Here is a 19,856-nt window from a genome sequence, read left to right as displayed (position 1 = left end):
GGTCGCAGTTCTAACCTAACCTAACCTACTTTTCTGGCAGCAGTTTGTTTTCTGTAGAGGTCGCTGTTCTAACCTAACCTAACCTACTTTTCTGGCAACAGCTTGTTTTGGTATAGGGGTAGCAGTTATAACCTATTTAGTATATCATACGCTATTATATTTTATAATCATTATACTAAAAGATAGTATATACTATGATCTATATACGTAATGTATGTTATATAAACTGAATTTATAGTATTTGAGTGTTATATAACAAAGCATTATACAAAATGAGTATTATGTTAATTCACCGTTATTCCTTATAAAAATATTGATTTTAATGTTATAGCAAACGTTCATTATATCTTGTGAACTTTATATATGAAATTATATATTATGTAGTTATATCTCGTGGGACGCACCCGCTAAAAAATAACTGCATTCCCGTTGCCAGGGAGGTTTTGGGATTATACTGAGCAAACCTCTAATGTTTGAATAAGTATCTCCGAATCGAGTCAGTCAGCCCAGCCCATGACAATCGACACAAGCGCTTAATTTCAGAATTAACCGCATCAAAAACCCTATCAAAACTGTTAATTCATCTGGTGATTTTCTATAACCATAAGCTTAATTTAGTAATGAGATTAACTTCATTCAAAATAAACAGAATCAGATGTCAACCCAAACAAACGATTAATTGGCGATGGGATTAATCCACATGAATGACTTACTTAATTTTAAACAGGGGGTTTCCGGTCCCTAGCCCATGCCCATTTAGTAACTGGCTCTGGGAATTGGGTACAGCTCAGTGAACAACATCATTTCGGCATGACCCAATCAATTCTGGCGTTGACTGACCTACAAAAAGGTTCGTTACGGATATTATTAACTGCGATATTTTCACAGTGTGACTGAATCCGATAAGTTTGATTTATCCATTTTTGTGCTCTCTTATTGTAGTGAAAAGAACAATTATGACTTGAAAAAAAAAATTACTGATTTTCATTTTCAGTTGACGATGATTGTCTTTTGAGTTATCGTTTATGCTATTGGCATTTAATGATATACCTCTTAGTAAGATCATTTTTAAGGCAAAATACTTAGGAACTGAATATCATTATAAAAAACTTTTTTTAGGCGTCTGTTTGCTTCTAAAAAAATATTGCAGGTTAAATTTGACATAACTCTTGTGACAACGCATTATGCATCAAGCTATTTAAAATGAAGACAAAGGGGTATCAGAAACTGCAATAAATCATCATAAATTCATCGAGTAACGCGTATAATGACGACGACCGGTCTGGCCTAGTGGGTAGTGACCCTGCCTGTGAAGCCGATGGTCCTGGGTTCGAATCCCAGTAAGGGCATCTATTTGTGTGATGACACAGATATTTGTTCCTGAGTCATGGTTGTTTTCTATGTATTTAAGTATTTATATATTATATATATCGTTGTCTGAGTACCCACAACACAAGCCTTCTTGAGCTTACTGGGGGATTTGGTCAATCTGTGTAAGAATGTCCTATAATATTTATTTATTTATTTAATGGGGTGTGAAAGTGTACTACAAAAAGATAATATACTTGTTCTGTCTTTCATTTATTGTCTACGTTTTTATTTGTCTCCGGCAGCACTATTTTCTTTCTTTGGGTTCGGAAAAAAATAAACCAATCCGGCAACACCTGCAATAATACAATAAAATTACAGTTGGTTCCCAAAGGTTTTAGATTAAATGTAACAGCGTATATATTCGGGCAGTGGTGTCACGAGGAAAACAAATAACGTAAAATAGATAACTGAACTTTCAGTATTAAACAGGGCGTTTTTTGAACAACTAGCCATATTTGGCCTAGAAAACGTCGACATCCACTCGACCAAAATGTATGAAACGGCCAACAATTTTTTTGTGATTTCAGAGTTGGTCTCATAGAAAAAGTTGTTCAGTATGGCCTATATAATCACCTCGCACAATATGGCTAGTTGTCCAAAAAACACCCTGTATCATATCATATCATATTTATTTATTGCAACCATGGTATTTCTATAGATATTACAATGTCTGGGTAGTTCCACATGGACCCTGTGAGGGCATAGCAATATTACATGCTTAGGATCTAATCTTAAATCTATGTGTATAATATGAAAGTAAGTCAAGTTTTTATATGAAAGTCGAATTGAATCAGTTAATTGTCAGTATGTGTATTCAATACAAATAGGCAACGAATTAATTATTAAGTGATGTCAAGTTAATGAGTATAAAAATAATGAGAATGTAGATTTAATGCAGTAAAAGTGGATTAATATTTAAATGCAATATGTCAACAAATTGATTCAATTTAAACTAGTAAGGTTTGTAAGTATACAGATAATGTCCGAATTTAAAATTAGTGCACAAAATTAGTGGTGTTGCTAAAGAGACTGGTCAGTAAAAAAATCTTCTAAATTGTAGTAGCATTTGTCAATCAAATAAGTTTTAAGTCTAGTCAAAAAGGTTTTGTTACATTTTTCTGCTTTTATACTGTCATCTATTCTGTTGTACACTTTTATGGCCATGGCGTACGGGCTTGAGCTGTATAATTTTAATTTAAAGCCTGTTATTGCTACCAGGTTATTATTAAATCGGGATTCATATCGTCGCGGTTGATCTTCGATACAGGTAAATAGGTTTGCATATAGCTGATTTAAGTACCTACATATACAGTGGAACCTGGATAATTGCAATCTCAAGGGACCGGCCATTTTTTGTCAATTAACCAGGTATTTCATTTAAGCAGGTCGTGTCAATTAACGAGGTTCAAAACATCGTTGTGTCAATTATAGAGGTTTTCATTAATACAGGTTGCGTTCTGACAAATTTCTTTTATGGAGGTGCAAATAACCATTGAAAGTAGATTTACACGCTTACGTTCTGGGTTTCTGGTCTATATATTGCTTCTGTCTATACTTGCACTTTTAAACTACATTAATTACTACTTTATTTTCTTATTATTTCGGTTTAAAAAATTCCCTTGAATTGTAGAAGAAAGTTTTATTAATAGAATGTAAAAAGCATACTTTGTTTTTGATTTAATCAAAACTATTTCACCTACTACAGGCTGTGATAGATACCCAATAAATACATTGAATTCTGGATGAAGATATAAATAAAATTATCATTGCTATTAAAATATTGTTTCTGCTGTCTACAACTACCTTATTTCAATTACAGAGGTAGGTAATAAGTAAGACTCGTTTCAATAATAGAGGCAAAAATAAGAGCAATAATAACGGTTTTTTTAGCACAGTGTCAATTATAGAGGTCTTAGTTGCGATGTGGTCAATTACAGAGGCAAAATTACGAAAAGCACTAAAATCCAAATTGCAATTATAGAGGTTCCAAATTTTCAATTATAGAGGCCTTTTGGTCTCAAGGGACCGGGACCGGACTTTTGGTTGCAATTATTGAGGTTTTCCATTTATCCAGGTGCCAATTAACCAGGTTTCACTGTATATAATTATAATTAACATTTATAATGAATTAGTAGGTAAAAACATATAAAAAATTATAGAGAACAATAAGCTGAATTCTATTAGTAAAATATTGAATTATTTTAAATAATAGAAAGATCAATTTAATTAATAAAATTATTTTTAATAAAACATTTCAATAAATAATAACGGATGTCTATAAAAATGGACCCTCTGTAACTTAGTTAATTGTCTATATTCTGTATTTTTTAAGGAAGTTACAAAGGGGACAACCCGCTTTTTTAACACATTGAGTGACGGGAACCCACTTTGTTCGTAGTCGCTTTCCACTACAAAGCGGGAAAATGCGCGAATCGGCTACACGTGTAGCGCTACGAAAACGTTGACAGTGAATGGGTTGGTTTGGATTGTTTCCCGTTCGCTAATGAAGTGAAAATGAAATGGTTTTAATTTTCATTAAAGGTCAAATATTATTTGTAATTCTGTACGAGTAACTCAGAAAACTAGAGTTATTTAATGTGAAATTAAATGTGGTAATTAAAAATATTGAAATTTTATTTAATTACATATCAAAGGTTGAAATTTATGTAGCGTAGGAAATTTTATAGTTCTTTTATATAATGAACATGTTAAAAAGAGTACTTACATAGTGTTATAATGGATAACATCATGAACGGAAACATACAGCCTTCTTCTAACATCACAGGGAATAAAACGCTTCCCACTAGAGATCCTACTCTTCCCAACATTATTATCAATGCCAACGCCAGTGCCCTGTGAATACAAAACAATATGAGACAATGAGTCATGGTCCTATAAAAGGTCAGTTTTATATTAGAGTAATTGTTTTTATGTATCGTGTGTTCGTGTCATCCACGATGACGCGCGGATTTGTCAAATCTAACCTTTAATGACATGACAATACGAGTCAAGGCACGCGGCTTACACACACGGCTTACGGCACACGATCTAAATATACGATTCTAACCAATCCGCTGGAACCAAAGCGCACCTTACTACAACCAAAAGAAGAAGCTTGTATAGTGATTCCGATGCATGTCTATAATTTGGCTTATACGTACCTTACAGTAGTAGGAACCGATCTCATAAGCACAGAATTTTGTAGACTCAATGCACATTGCATCAATGCACACGCGGCAGCTAGCAGTATGCCAATTGATATTGAGGAACTCGTCCAGTATAGTGCAGATGAGCACGTAGCACAGGCTATGAATAACACGAACATTAGGAGCTTCTGGCCAATGAAATCCACCAGAGCTGTGCTGATGAGGATTAGAGCCAGAGATAGAATTCCAAGGATTATCCCGTTGATGTACGTATCAGCACCTGCGGGGTGCTGTGGAAAAAAAGATGACAATTCTTAAACAAATATTTAACAAAAGTAGACGCCACGTCAAATTTATGAAAACTTTATTTATTAAATGACCAAAAGAAAACCTTAAAAACAATCCAATTTTTATGTAAGATATTCGAAACGCATGCTTCGTCCCAGACAAACCAATGATTATATCCACCACGCTGCCCTCCTAACGAAAAGTGCAATAACTCGAGTTTTGGGTCAAGTTGAGTTATATACATATTCGCGTTGAGCATAACGAGTTCTATATTTTCTTCTTAGACAGTTTTAAGGTATCTGTAACGTAAACATGATTTTTATTAATCAAAACTGCAATATCTGAGGCAATGACTTGTGATTTACTTATAAAGAACGACATAACTGTAGTTATCGCTCTTATGCTTAGTAAAATTGTGATAACAAATGTTAGTCCAATAACTAATCAATAATCATAAACGCAATAAGTGAAGTTGTTACACTTATGTTTAGCATTGTCGAAATTTTAAAGATAAGTTTATTTAATAACAAGGCAATACAACTAAGTTATTGCATTTATGTTTAGGACGATGGGGCACAGACAGTATAGTTTTACCAATAAAGGTGCAATATGATGGCAAGTTGTCGCATTTATGAGTAGTAAAATGTTCACTGCGGGCGAAGGGTACGGAATAAATTTCCATTTTGTGCCATGAGCATCCATCAGTCGCCATTTTTTGTTAGATTTTTTTACCGAATAATATAATTGCAATAGTGAGACATGAAAAACTAGTATTATTTACCAGAAGTAATAGAAAAAATAAATGTTTATTTTTTTATTACTTGTGTTATTGTAATGTTATGTCATATAATCTTTAATAGAAAAAAACCGACTTCTCAAAATAGTTTGAAATGCCATATATACATTATTGGCTGGTATTTAACTGATATAGTAATCCACTTCGTCACCTTTTTCTCGTAGCATGTTTCGTTTCTGTAAGGGTCGCAGTTCTAACCTAACCTTACCCACTTTTCTAGTAGCACTTCGTTTCTCTAAGGGTCGCAGTTCTATCTTAACCTAACCCACAAAATCGAAATCGCCAAACTATGCATCGTTGAAGAGTTCTGTTCTAATCATCATCAGCAGTTCCACTTCATCAAATGCGACAGTTTTTAATGTAAACACTTGATTTTCTGTTGAAAATACAAAAATCTCTATACGTATGCCTTTAAGATTTGGGGAGTTCCCTCGACCTCATGGATCCCATGTTCAGAACTCGAGCTTGACATAAATGTGGCTTAAAAACTTAACTTGCTTAATAAACATAACGAAGAGGATAAATCACCACACGTGAACTATGCGTCGTTGAAGAGTTCTGTTCTGATCATCATCAGCAGTTCCACTTCATCAAATGCGACAGTTTTCAAATGAAAATACTTGATTTTCTGATGAAAATACAAAAAATCTCTATACGCATGCCTTTAAGATTTGAGGAGTTCCCTCGATTCCTCGTGGAACCCATCATCAGAACTCGAGCCTGACAAAAATATGGCTTAAAAACTTAACTTGCTTAACAAACATAACGAAGAGGACCAATCGTCAAACGTGAACTATGCGTCGTTGAGGAGTTCTGATCTGTATGTAGTTTTGTGTTTTACCCAACTTTCTTTTCTATCAATATACCATCTATCCCATCCTCGTCGCCAGATGATACATATGGAACCGGGAGCGATAGCAAGTAAAACGACCGTTTGCATTGACGACTGATTTATTACTGACTTGTAGGTACATCACAAAACTACATACAGATCAAGTTCCCTTCTGATCATCATCAGCAGTTCCACTTCATCAAATGTCACTTTTCTTAATGTATATGCTTGATTTGAGGAGTTCCCTCAATTCCTCATGGATCCCATCATCAGAACTGGGGTTTGACAAACACGGGACCAATCTGTACGCATATACATCCAATTAAAAAAAGAATTTTCAAAATCGGTCCTGTAATAACGGAGGTATGGAGTAAAAAACATAAAAAATAAAAATAAAAAAACATACAACCGAATTGATAACCTCCTCCTTTTAGATTTGGAAGTCGGTTAAAAATACACTTTTGCAACAACCATAATAGAAAAAAAAATTAAACACATCGTCTTACTAATTAAAACTGCAATAAGTAAACTACTTATTGTACTTAAGATTCAAGCATACAGTACAGCAGCATACTATAATTGCTTAAAATAATCGTAATATCTTGATTTACTTACGATAAGTGCGATAAGTAGACTACTTATTGCAGTTATGGCTTGTAATTATATCATGTCTGTATTGGACCATCCTAAGCATAAGTGCGTTTGCTCATTTTTTATAGTATAAATAAATAAATAAATAATTATTAGGTACGTACAAATAAACTCAAAAATATTATCTATTTTTTGGTCAAAGTTTCAAGTCAATAGGATGTGTAATATTGGAGATATCAACTAAACAAATTTAAAATCTTTTACCGCGTTTTTCTCGAAAGTAGCTTGACTCTAGTTATTGCACTTTTCGTTAGGAGGGCAGCACGGGCTTCGTCATTTTCAAATAATAATTTAAGATAAATAAAATAACCGTCACGAATCGTAACTGGCTCAAATGTCGCCATCACACTTGCAGCGTTACCGCGCTGAATGGCTAATGAGATCTGTTGGACCCGAACCGAAGGTCGTAACCCCTATATATATCATTTATGTGATAATTATTATTTATTAATGTGCAATTTTACAAAAATCTACTTACAGGTACACAGATATCTGATATGCTATTGTTCGCCGCAGCCAGCGACACATTGGTAGCCAGCTCGCTCGTGTAGCCGTCGATCATGACGCAGAAACGGTCAGTTTCGCCGCCATGTTTGCTCTGGTGATTTTCTATAATTGTGGAAATTTGAGGGAACCAAAGCCTTAGCGCGGAATACCTGTACACGAAAAATTTAAGGTGTAAAAACTGAAGTCTTTAATAAATTCCGGGCGTAATTTTATGATAGTTTTTAAACTTACGCAAATAAATTTACAAATGTCGAGGTCGCAAATAACATAAGTATATAGATTAACGGTCTCATGAATAACTCCTTTGATTGAAATAACGCGTTGGTCAGTTGTTTCTTTATGCTGATGTTTTCTGGAGTATAGTGTACGCCAGAAGCGTTAAACGATGTTATCTGTAAAACGCGAATATTTATTTTTATGGGTACAAATAGGCAGACAGAAATAGAAGGCTTGAAAGGGTTCCGTTATTAGGATTCCGTCATTAACCAGTGCTCATTTTATATTTTTCCTATATTTTTGATTGTTTTTATACGTACGGCAGTAATCTATAAGACTCGAGTAAAATCCAGTGTTATATCTACTATATCAACGATATCAACTGATATCGTTGATTTATACGTGTTGCTAAAATTCTGATAGTTATCATTCAAAAGCAAAAATGTAGTACCTAAATACTGCTGAGTGCGGATCTAAATAGGTTTTCTTATGGGACTGTATAATTTGTCACTTAATAACAATTGAAGGGATGTTTACAAAAACAACATAACTGACTACACTGGTTGACACCTGAAACGGTTAACAATGTTCTTAAAAAAGTGTCAACCGCTCTAAGCAGTTATGTTGTTTTTTGTAAACATCCCTTCAATTATTACGTATTTCATAAAACGCGTAAGAAGTGTAAAAATACTTACGGGAAAAGAGTCTTTTGGCTGTCCACTATTTTCGTGATATATTCTTTTGATGACTTCCAGAGCTTCTGACTCTTTACCTAGTGTAAGAAGAAATTTGGGGCTTTCTGGCAAATGAATATAGAATAACATTGCTATTAAACTCGTGATAGCGGTTGAGTAAAGATACATATTCCATGGGTGGAATTCTGAAAAAAAAACATAAAAATGTGAGTACAAAGTACATTTGTTTACTATTTGAGATTTTCAATTCACCACCCATTTTTGCCTTGGAAAAGTGTGTGTGTATGTGTGCCTGCTTACGAGAGTGCGCGTGGAGTGCGTGCGTGCGTGCATTAATGCGTGCGTGCATTAATGCGTGCGTGCGTGTATGCGTGCGTCCGTGCATGTGTGTTTGTGTTTGTTACAAAATCATTGAACATGTCTTACCAAGGTATCCTTTAATGATGATAAAGTCCCATGGTTTCGTTAGTATTCCCCAGGCTACTAATGCGCAAAGGATGAGCGATGAGGACATAAAAGAAGAGTACACCAATAATACTCTGTCTCTTACGCCTTTGTGGGTGAACTCTGTCACCATGACGGCTGTTGCGCTGAATGTGAAGCTTAAACTAGAAGATTATAAAGAATAGTGAGAAACAGTCGAACACGAAAAAACAAACGGCCCACCGCGAAAAACAAAAATCTAAATTTAGTTTTTCCCGGTAGGCCCTCTGAGAACACAAGGACGGACGTACGTAAACCTGCAATAATATGTTACTCTTCGAAGGCCGCAAGAATATGTGCCACATCTTATTAAAATTTGTAGAGCCATAAGAGTTTGTCACATATTTTTACAGCCTTCGGAGAGTGACATATTATTGCAGGTGACTGTACCTATTCAGAACTCTATAATTATTTTATCAAATTGTCTTACGTAAGTACCTACAAGGAGTGGTATTTGAAAATCAGAAATTAGTCTTCATTTTATTTTATTTTAACATTCCTCGCAATGCATCTCGTGCACACCAATAGGTACCTTTATGTTGCATACTTGCGTACCTATGTATACTTTCAACATGTGCACGTTTTTAGGGTTCCGTACCCAAAGGGTAAAACGGGACCCTATTACTAAGACTTCGCTGTCCGTCCGTCCGTCCGTCCGTCCGTCCGTCCGTCCGTCCGTCCGTCCGTCCGTCCGTCTGTCACCAGGCTGTATCTCACGAACCGTGATAGCTAGACAGTTGAAATTTTCACAGATGATGTATTTCTGTTGCCGCTATAACAACAAATACTAAAAACACAATAAAATAAAGATTTAAATGGGGCTCCCATACAACAAACGTGATTTTTGACCAAAGTTAAGCAACGTCGGGAGTGGTCAGTATTTGGATGGGTGACCGTTTTTTTTTTTGCTTCTTTTTTTGTTTTTTTTTTTGCATTATGGTACGGAACCCTTCGTGCGCGAGTCCGACTCGCACTTGCCCGATTTTTAACTATACTAACTATATACTAATTTATTTAATGATGAGTATCTGTCTTTTATTTAAACAATTATTATGAATAACTGCCAGTTAACGTCAAAACTAGAGATAAGCTAAACTATCATTACTTTTGCACCGTTATTGCGGTCATTAGTCTAATGAGATATTTAGATAAAAGACGTAGTTATACCAAAGCAGTAGAATCCTTTGGAAGCGATCTGATTTATAACTAATAAATATTTAATATCTGGGAGACCGAGCTTTGCTCGGAAAACATATAATTACACAAAAATGCGCATTTTCCCAGAAATAAGACCTAGGCCCCGAAAACCCCTATATAGTTTTCGGGGCCGATAAATCGATCTAGCTAGGTTTGAAGGTTGAAGTTTGAAGAGTAAAATCGATGCTTGAATTCTTAAGCACTAAGTCACAGGGACATATTTTAAAGCTATATTAGTATTATTAAAGACACTAAAATAGACGGTCAGTACTCACAATATGCCATCCAGAAGTTTCCCAAGCAATAACATCCAGTATGATTGACTCGTGCCCTCGAGAAGCGCGCATGCCAAAATCCCGGCGTGCCCCCAAACTAGAAACATCTTTCGTCCGAGTGCGTCCGTTACAAACCCGGTAAACGGGCCTGCCACTACTTGCCCTGGAAATAGTACACGTATATAATATAAATACAAATCTCCTTTATCATAAGAGTATGTAAAATTAGTAATATTTATTATGTAAGGACTCCTTAATAAATTAGAGTCACAAAAACTCGCCGCGAAAAGTCACCTCCATGAGATCAAGTTAGGCTCTCAATTTAAAAAGACATTTTTAAATAACACAAAATTTGGAATTAACATTTAAAAGATCTTATGATTGGTATTACTTTTGCTGCTAATTCGATTTGTACTTACAAAGAGTAGCAAGAGAAGCGAGAAGAACATATATTTGTGATAAAAACACAAATAAATTCCCTAACTGCGATTCGAACCAGCAGGTGTCCGGTGTTTTAATCTTCATGGATAACAAAAAAGGAGCATATTTATTATTACAAGGCACTTACCAAAAAATGGCATGGCATTCAATAACCCCTTCTGCATTATACTCATATTAAGATCACATTCTGCACTGGAGAGGATATAAGAAGATGTCGTGGTCACACTTGTGTAGGAGAACACAGCCATGAGAGTCGCGAACATTAGTTTGTAGTTGAAATAGCCAAATTTGCTATACTCCAGGGCTTCTTCCAATATCTGCATGGGCGTTTTCGTGGCTTCATTTTCTGGAATTAAATATCATAAATATATAAGTACCTAGACTCACTCACCGAATGAAAAGTCAAATTGTCTTGTAAAATTAGTCTTCCTACAATCCTTATTATTATTTTGTCAAGGGCCAACTATGTGTCGTGCTAAATTGCGGGGAGGGCAATGAAATGGTCTATTCGCATCTTGGAAACTACAAAAAAAATTTAGGCTGTATCAGGGACACAGCCGCAATTGTTTATGTAAAACGTGTCCTGGGCAGCCACGGAGAAGACCGAAGTTGCGTGCTTCCTGTCAATTCCCTAAGTATATATTATCTTAAATGCGAAGGACGAGCTCCTCGTAGGTCCAAAGGGACGAAGCGTCCAGGAGAGGCGCCCCTACACTCGAGCTGTGGTAGCTTATTGCTCAAACACCGAACAATAGTACAAGTGACTAAATGCGAAGGCCGAAGGCCAAGCTCCGCGTAGAGCCGAAGGCCTGGAGCGTCTGACAAGTGCGCGTTTCCCGCAACTTCCCCAAGTATCTTAATTGTGAAGGCCAAAGGCCGAGCTACGGAAGGTTAGCGATCAAACACAGAATAATAGTAGGTACAATTTTAGCTCTAAATGTCGATTTTAGCGCAAAATTAGCCCCATTTATACTCATTCGTTCATTGAATATTAAATCATAATATACGTAATCAAATGTATGTACACATACGTTTTGTTAACTATATGCGATCCTTATCAACATTAAAACCAACACGTATTACCTACCTAAGACAATGCATGCAATCACTGTACTAAGTGTACTGCCTAGGTGAGATATTGCACCGTGAATACTGTTATGTCAGCTTCTAAGACTTCTGCAAAATCATAGATACTTAGTAGGTAGGTACAGTCAGCAGCAGAAGTTGCTAGGCGGGCTAGGTGTTCAAAATGATCTTGACGTGACTTTATTGTTAAGAGAATAAGAGGGTGTCAAGGTAATTTTGAACACCTCGCCCGCTTAGCAACTTCTGCTGCTGACTGTACGAGTCAAGTACCAAGGTATTTTGGTCCAATAGAAATGTGTTACGACACATCAGATCTCTATTGGACCCAAAACAGCCCCTCAAATAATCATTATTGATAACCGTGTCCCTTAATTTTTGTGATAGGTAGTTAAATAGTGTAGGTGTTATTTTCATTTAATTGAGATATTTAAAGTTTCATTGCTTTCATGGGCCATGATTAAACATGTTCGTAAATATGGCTTTATTGTAATAGGTAATTTAACACAAAAACTACAAAAAATTACAAAAAATCGAATCTCTAGGTTTTTATAATTGAATATCCTGTGCTAGTGTAGGCACATGTCACTCACCTTTATTATTAATCTCAATGTCTCCTTTCATAATTTACCAATGCAAATTTATAACTGCAATCACAAACTTAAGCACTAGTTACACTGAGTAAACAAAGTTATTTTATTAAATTCTAGTTCTCGAAGTTCGCTTATTAGTCTTATTACGCTAAATATTATTTCACACATTACTTCGTTAGTAAACGGAAAAAGTGTCTTCCGTACGGTTCTCGTCGTGTAGTTTTGTATCATTTTATCACAACACCTTAATTACAATTAAATCATATGTAAACACAGTTGTATGTTTCTACAAATATTGTTCCCGTGATAATAAGTATAGTTCGTCATAGATATACATACCTACTATACATATAAATAGGTTACCCTATTGTTAAAGATGTAACATTTAATTATTTAATATAGTCCGTTTCGATAATGGAACTTATATTTTCGATTTTACTTTGTCAAAGTTTATACGTATTTTTTATACCATATTTTATATTTAGGTAGGTACCTACCTAAATATAAAATATGCTCATAAAATACCAAAATCATATATGGCACTTTTTTATATGAATCTGCAACTCATAAAGAACTTCATCTAGAGTTAGACCAAGAAAAGTCTGCAGCGATTTTGATAGCATACGCAGTGCAAGTGTTATTTAATACGTCATAATTTCATAAAATAACACTTGCACTGCGTATGCTGTCAAAATCGCTGCAGACTTTTCTTGGTCTAGCTCTACATATATTATACTTAGTGATAATTAAACATGTACATATAACATTATTTACCGATTTCCAAACTAATAACGATAAAAGGTGACGTTTAAACGGCGCAGCACTAGTGAAGTGATACGTCAACAATCTTGACGAAATTACGATAGGCGTGCCCGAAAAAGTTTACACGTTACAAGGAATTGCGCAATCCATACTAATCCCTTACTAATATTAATTAGTAATGCGAAAGTACCTCTGTCTGTCCGTCTGTTACTTCTCCATGCTTAAATCACTGAAATGATTTTGTATGGAGATAGTTTGAGGACCCGGAAAGGACATAAGTACGACATTTTTTAGGGTTCCGTACCCAAAGGGTAAAACGGGACCCTATTACTAAGACTTCGCTGTCCGTCCGTCTGTCTGTCACCAGGCTGTATCTCACGAACCGTGATAGCTAGACAGTTGAAATTTTCACAGATGATGTATTTCTGTTGCCGCTATAACAACAAATACTAAAAACAGAATAAAATAAAGATTTAAATGGGGCTCCCATACAACAAACGTGATTTTTGACCAAAGTTAAGCAACGTCGGGAGTGGTCAGTACTTGGATGGGTGACCGTTTTTTTTTTGCTTTTTTTTTCGTTTTTTTTTTGCATTATGGTACGGAACCCTTCGTGCGCGAGTCCGACTCGCACTTGCCCGGTTTTTTATTAATCAACATATAAACATCATCCTTCCATGCTGTCGAAATCGCGGACAGATAGCTAGTTTAATTATAACTCGTACTGTACCCCGTGTATTTTATATATGTGTGTATTTAGGTACTACTTACCCTAAAACCGCAAAAGTACACAGTCATCCAAACATAACACGTTATCGTTATGAGAGGAAACTTGTCTTCTTGAGAATCAGAGTATCACAGTGATAGTGACTATAGGCACAAAATCAAGAGATAAGTGACGTCTTTATGCATAGTCATGCTCATTTACAAAAGTCCTTCTTTCTTATTTGTCAAATATTTATAAACGGAAAAGTATTAATGTATACAACTCCCATACACTCAGAAATCCGACCATAATTTATAAATATTTGGTCTAATGTAAATTTAACGAAAGTAACTAAATATTTTTATAAACTGGCTTTTGATTTTTTTATTTGGAATTATAAAATGATAATTTATGATTAGGTACTAAGTCTAAAGGTTACATTTTAATTGTGACAGCAACGGCGTTACTATACTGCGACGGTGTGGGTGCAACGTCGTAGCTGCGGCGAATGGGCATATTATTAGGTATCATAGTCAATTTTCTTGATAACCTCGTAAGGCCCACGGTCCTACCGATAGTACTAATTGCTTCAATGTAGTTTATACAATTTTCAATTGAAACAGAGTTGCATTTATTTTGTTTCGATGGATTTTAAACAAAATAAATTCAACCATATTTCCTTCGCTATTGATTTCAAATTCAAAGAGCATTTTTTTGTTTGGTGGAGCTTTAGAGGAAAAATGAGCTGTTGTTACCGCATTGCTGTCGCAATTGGAACGTTCAACTCCTCCGCTCATTGACATAGACTGTTTCCTGCGGGCTCAGCACGGTTCCATTTTTATCGACTATCACTATGCGCGTCCCTTTCGCACTTACATACTTGTTAGAACGTGACAGGCATGGTGACAAGGGATAAAAACGCGACCGTGCTAAGCCGCCTGATCGTGCAATGCTGTTGTATAGCTATGCATGTATTAACAACCCGAATATGCTTAATTATATCTATTTTGTATTGTATTGTTATCTTTACGACTACTTTACAACGCACTGTTACGCTAAACGAGTAACATACAGTTTTTATCGGTTATTTACATTATTTATTTTTATAATAATGACTACTTTCGCTTGTTGTTAGAGTCCCTACAACGTAGAACATGCGCAGGTAAATATAATATTTGGTCCATGATATACTCGTAGTTACAATACAAACATCAGCTGCTAGTGTATAGAATATTATGCTTATTAGTCTACCTATAATAAGATTTTTTTTACCAAGAAAAAATAATGAGCACATGTTTTTTTTCATATCGGCGATAGCAAAACATGTGCTTATTTATTTTATGTTCTCAAATATACTAAATAGCAATTTACAGAAATTAGAGGCTTGTCACTTTTCAGTAAGTACTTTAGAGGACGATTCCTCCCAAGAGGTTGACATTGGCATATAATAAATAATAGTACTAGGTACAGAAGGCTCACTCTCTAACAAAACGCGTCTGTTACGATCAGGACAGATATGGCCGCTAGGCGCCGCGGCTTATGGCTAGGCACCAAAATTGGTGTGGAACGGATGTACTTTTAGCTACCTGTAGCAAAGCGACGAAATCACGGAGTGAGCCACGCCTGACATTGGGCAGCTAAAAAAATAGGTGTCTGATATTTTAGACTACTCGCTTATAGGTATATGAAAATAATTCAAATCAGAGCCGGACCTTTCCTTGTAAGTGGCTATGTGAACAAAATAATATGTAATTAGATTTAGGGTAGGTACTAATGGTCAGTTATACTTGGTCAAGCAAATCTTGTCAGTAGAAAAAGGCGCGAAATTCAAATTTTCTATGGGACGATAACCCTTCGCGCCTACATTTTTTTAAATTTGCCGCCTTTTTCTACTGACAAGATTTGCTTGACCATCTATATATTATATGTGATAACGAGTTGAAGCAATCTAAAAATAGTTTGGGTGACCCAATATGTCACTAAAACAAGTTTTTAAATATCATAGTTCTGAACCCAGCACTTAGCATAGGTATAATATTACTTACTAGCTGAGGTACCCGGCTTCGCTCAGGGAGCTGACATGAGAATTGTGTGATGGTTGTAATAAAAGGATAAACTTCAAAATATATTTAGGTTTTTTTTTCTAAGTGCAATACTTATACCTACTTCTATGTACATTTTTTTATTTCCAACTCGAGAGCAACCTACGCATAGTTGACCGTGAGAAAAGCATAGGGAATATTATAATAACTGGAAGTGTTTGTCGAAAATCTCCTGAGAGTATGATGAAGGCTTCGAATAGTCTACAATGTTCTAGAATATTCCACAACATTTGAGTGTGTTCTGGAACACTCCACAATGATCTGGAATACTCCACAATGATCTGGAATACTCCACAATGATCTGGGATCCTGGATTCTAGGCTATATTTACGAATATTTGATAACATTCCGGAATATTCTGGAATGTTTATCCGGAATATTCTCGAACATTCGAACAGCACAACTGTCTTGCTTTAAATATATACCCTTACCAATAGGTAGCTCCAACCTTATAAAAAAGGTTTCGAATGGTCCAGAATATTCCACATTTGAAAGTGTCCCGGAATGTTCCACAATGATCTAGAAAGTTCTCGAATACTCGAAAACATTCCAGAATGTTCTGTAGCTCCACCCATATAAAAAAGGCTTCGATGGGCCACAATATTCCAGAATATTCCAGAACATTCGGGAGTGTTCTGGAATATTCCACAATGATCTGGGACGTTCTCAAATATTCCACAACATTCCAGAATGTTCTAATATGTTGTGGAATGCTCTAGAATACTCTCAAATGGTCTGGACTGTTCCAAAAATGTCTAGCCTCCGAGACGGCATCGAATGTTCCAGAATATTCCACAATATTCGAAAGTGTTCTGATATGCTGTGGAATGCTCTCGAATACTCTCGAATGTTCTAGAAATATCTAGCCTCCGAGACCCGAGACACCTCACCAGGTACAAATTTTTGTAGGTATATATTTCACGATCTATTCTGAACTTTCCTTCATTAAGTTAAGGTTAAAAATTCAAAAACAAAAACAACTGCTTCTGGGTCTCACAGGGCGAAACTTTCAGCCCTTATATCTTCAAAAGCACACCCTTCAGGTAAAAACGGTAAACTTCTTCATGGACGGGAGATAGAGGGCTACCACCCCAAATAGCTTCCTTGATCGTATCGGAACTCATTTCTGAGTTTTAGCGGCACGCACATGGTACACTTTCTTTTATTATATATATTGATATTGATTTAGGTACCTATTAGTTTAACTTTCTTATTTCTGGTGAAGTATAAGTCAAACCTATTGTAAGTCTTATTAATTTTACCTATTAAATCATTATTGTAATTGTACAATAATGATTAATTAATACTTTGATATTGATCTAAGATAAATAATTTGATAAATATAAAAATGAGAGTTCGGGAAAACAGTTTGATATAGTATACATACACTCGTAGGTACAATACATAAATCAGATTTTTTAAAATTTAAAATACATAATAAACCTGTGGAATAAAGAAATGAAAAAATAATAAAATATTGCAATTATAAATGATTACTGTTTTTCACTTAAACTTTCTTAGAATAATGTGTTAATTAATCTTAGTTATAATTTACCTGGCATCCTTTTATTCCATCTAAAATATACACAAACAATCTTAAAAACGTCTTTGAACTATAACTATCGTATTATGTTTATCTATAGTAAAATAAGTATTTCTTTTCCAATAATAGTAAGTTTTGCACTGTTTATTTTATAAAAACATAGTTCAATAGATTAATAAGGAGCTTTAAACGGTTTGAACGATATAACTATAGCAAAGCTGAGAGAGGACTGAAGATGCGTACGATTCGTAAACATTCTTGCGTGCATAGTTTCAATTGAGAATGTTCATTAATAGTAATAATTGAAACGTTCTTGACATTGGTTCAAATGAGGGTTCTGCGTCCTTACAAACTATTAGTTCTAATGTTTTTGTTTTTAAACAAGTTTTTTATGCAAGTAGTAGGATAACCCTGAGGTTTGAGATATTTTTAAATTTAAGAATATTGTGCCTTCGCCCACACTGTTAACTGTACATCGGTGGACCATATGCCCTTTGTAATAAGGTCCACCGATGTACAGTTAGAAGTGTTACTGTTTGTGCGTTGATTACGTCAAAGCTTGCATTTGTCTTCTAAATCAGACTGGACTGGCACCTAATATTAATATTTAGTTCTCTTGCTTGACAATCTTTACTTACCAATTTTCTCTGTCAATCGGTGTAAATAATACCAAAAAAAGTTACATATGTCTTTGATAATACGTTGTTATAAAGGAAATCCGTCCGTCACCGAAAATTTGCAAATATGAAGCTCCTCATAAACAGCTTTCTCGCATCGATGTAGACAAAAAGGGATTTAAAGTTGTACCCCCAACTTGCATTTTAGATTTTGGAATTTCTATATTTTTTCCACTCATAATCACGAGCTCTTTCGATCCTAATACGAGAAAAAAAGTGTCCCCAAAATTTCATACAATTTTTTTTTGTCCGTTTTGTTACGGTCATAGAAGTTTGTATTACAAACTGTAACCGTAACGGACCAATAATTGTGAAGACACTTTTTTTTCTCAATAAAAATGGAAAAAGCTCGTGATTCTGAGTAGAAATAATATAAAAATTCCCAATTCCAACACAAACATTTTTGGCACAACTTTAAATAGAAATACCCATTTGCATGAGTCTGCGTGAAACTGTCGACCCCGTTAATCCTGTTTTGCGGATATCCACACTGAATAAGGCATTTCACGTGTCATTAGGAAACAAATCAAATTATACACTCGAGAAAACTAGACCCATACCGCCATAGGGTGGCCGTCGGCCACTGGCCGAATGGCTGAGGCATCTGCCGCGAACGCAGAGGGCACTGATTTGATCCCAGGCCTTTGCACTTTTCATTTATAGTTCATTGGACGTGTCGTTTGATTTACCCCACCATGGTCAAGAATATGGTGGAGTATGATCGCCAGAAAACTTCCTGAATACACGCTAAAAATGCACTGTATTAGCTGTGGTTGCCATGTCCTTGTCTCCGCGAAAGTTTGAGAAAAATATTTATGTGATGAGCAACCCTACCAAGGGCGCAAAATTTTGATAGGTATTTTTTTTGAAGTGAAAACTTCTTTAGCGGCGCTGAGCACTTTTTGAGGTGGGGAAAAAATGATAAACTCGGGATAGCGTAACGCGTCACGCGTAAGGCGTCTCTCCTCTCTTTCTACCGCACGGCGAAAATGTATGCCTGAGCCTGCTGTTTCATGTAGGCGGCGCAGGGCGCTTGCGTGACTTATGTCATGTGTGACGGACAATGTTATTCACCAAAGAACTTTGTCATAACGTATCTTAGTGTCAAGTATTTAAAACTGGACTTTTATATTAAGCAATAAAGCTCAATGTTCTAATCTTGTACGGGCTGAAATACGAGGATCTCACAGTTACATTCTAACTTTATATCACTCCAATATAATTCAATAATTCAATAAAGTCTCATCTTGATGAAATCGCTAATAAAAGTGAACTCTAGTACTGGTGAATAAAACTCAAAATATCATGACCAAATATATTTAGATGCGAGGTCTGCAAGGTAACCTTACAATTTCTATTCGAATTTTAAACAATTAACGCTACAAATTTAAGCTCACTGGCCAGCAATTTCGGAACTAAAGTTTTTCAATAGAAAGGAGGATGGGTCAATTATACACAGTGCTGCAAACATTTTGGACTAGTTATTGAGTTT

At 35.4% G+C, this 19,856-nt stretch overlaps 1 protein-coding gene across 2 annotated transcripts; it reads right to left on the bottom strand.

Moving 5' to 3' along the window:
• Positions 1-1,565: 1,565 nt before the first annotated feature.
• Positions 1,566-17,856, bottom strand: LOC134790014 (synaptic vesicle glycoprotein 2B-like). Of its 2 annotated transcripts, none has more exons than XM_063760766.1 (10): positions 17,700-17,856; positions 11,026-11,244; positions 10,458-10,620; positions 8,929-9,110; positions 8,503-8,687; positions 7,823-7,983; positions 7,563-7,740; positions 4,533-4,807; positions 4,097-4,224; positions 1,566-1,664 (listed from the first exon to the last, which is right to left on the bottom strand). In XM_063760766.1, the coding sequence occupies exons 1-10, from the start codon at positions 17,704-17,706 to the stop codon at positions 1,597-1,599; spliced, it is 1,566 nt and encodes a 521-aa protein (XP_063616836.1). In that variant the 5' UTR covers positions 17,707-17,856; the 3' UTR covers positions 1,566-1,596. The 2 variants fall into 2 exon arrangements, with proteins under 2 accessions (XP_063616836.1, XP_063616829.1); XM_063760759.1 differs by lacking the exon at positions 17,700-17,856 and adding an exon at positions 12,575-12,732.
• Positions 17,857-19,856: the final 2,000 nt, after the last annotated feature.

Source organism: Cydia splendana, chromosome 1 (genome assembly GCF_910591565.1).
Source record: "Cydia splendana chromosome 1, ilCydSple1.2, whole genome shotgun sequence".
In the NCBI taxonomy this organism is placed as follows: domain Eukaryota; kingdom Metazoa; phylum Arthropoda; class Insecta; order Lepidoptera; family Tortricidae; genus Cydia; species Cydia splendana.
The sequence above is the reverse complement of the archived record's forward strand: the minus strand, read 5'-3'. Positions and strand labels throughout refer to the sequence as shown.

What these genes read in the sequence shown, in the direction of transcription:
- LOC134790014 (XM_063760759.1), bottom strand. Translation starts at nt 12,605, where the DNA reads ATGAAAGGAGACATTGAGATTAATAATAAAG. An exon ending in AGCCAAAAGACTCTTTTCCC is followed by an intron (nt 7,984 to 8,502) that starts GTAAGTATTTTT and finishes CGCGTTTTACAG; the next exon opens with ATAACATCGTTTAACGCTTC. An exon ending in TCGGTTCCTACTACTGTAAG is followed by an intron (nt 4,225 to 4,532) that starts GTACGTATAAGC and finishes TTGTATTCACAG; the next exon opens with GGCACTGGCGTTGGCATTGA.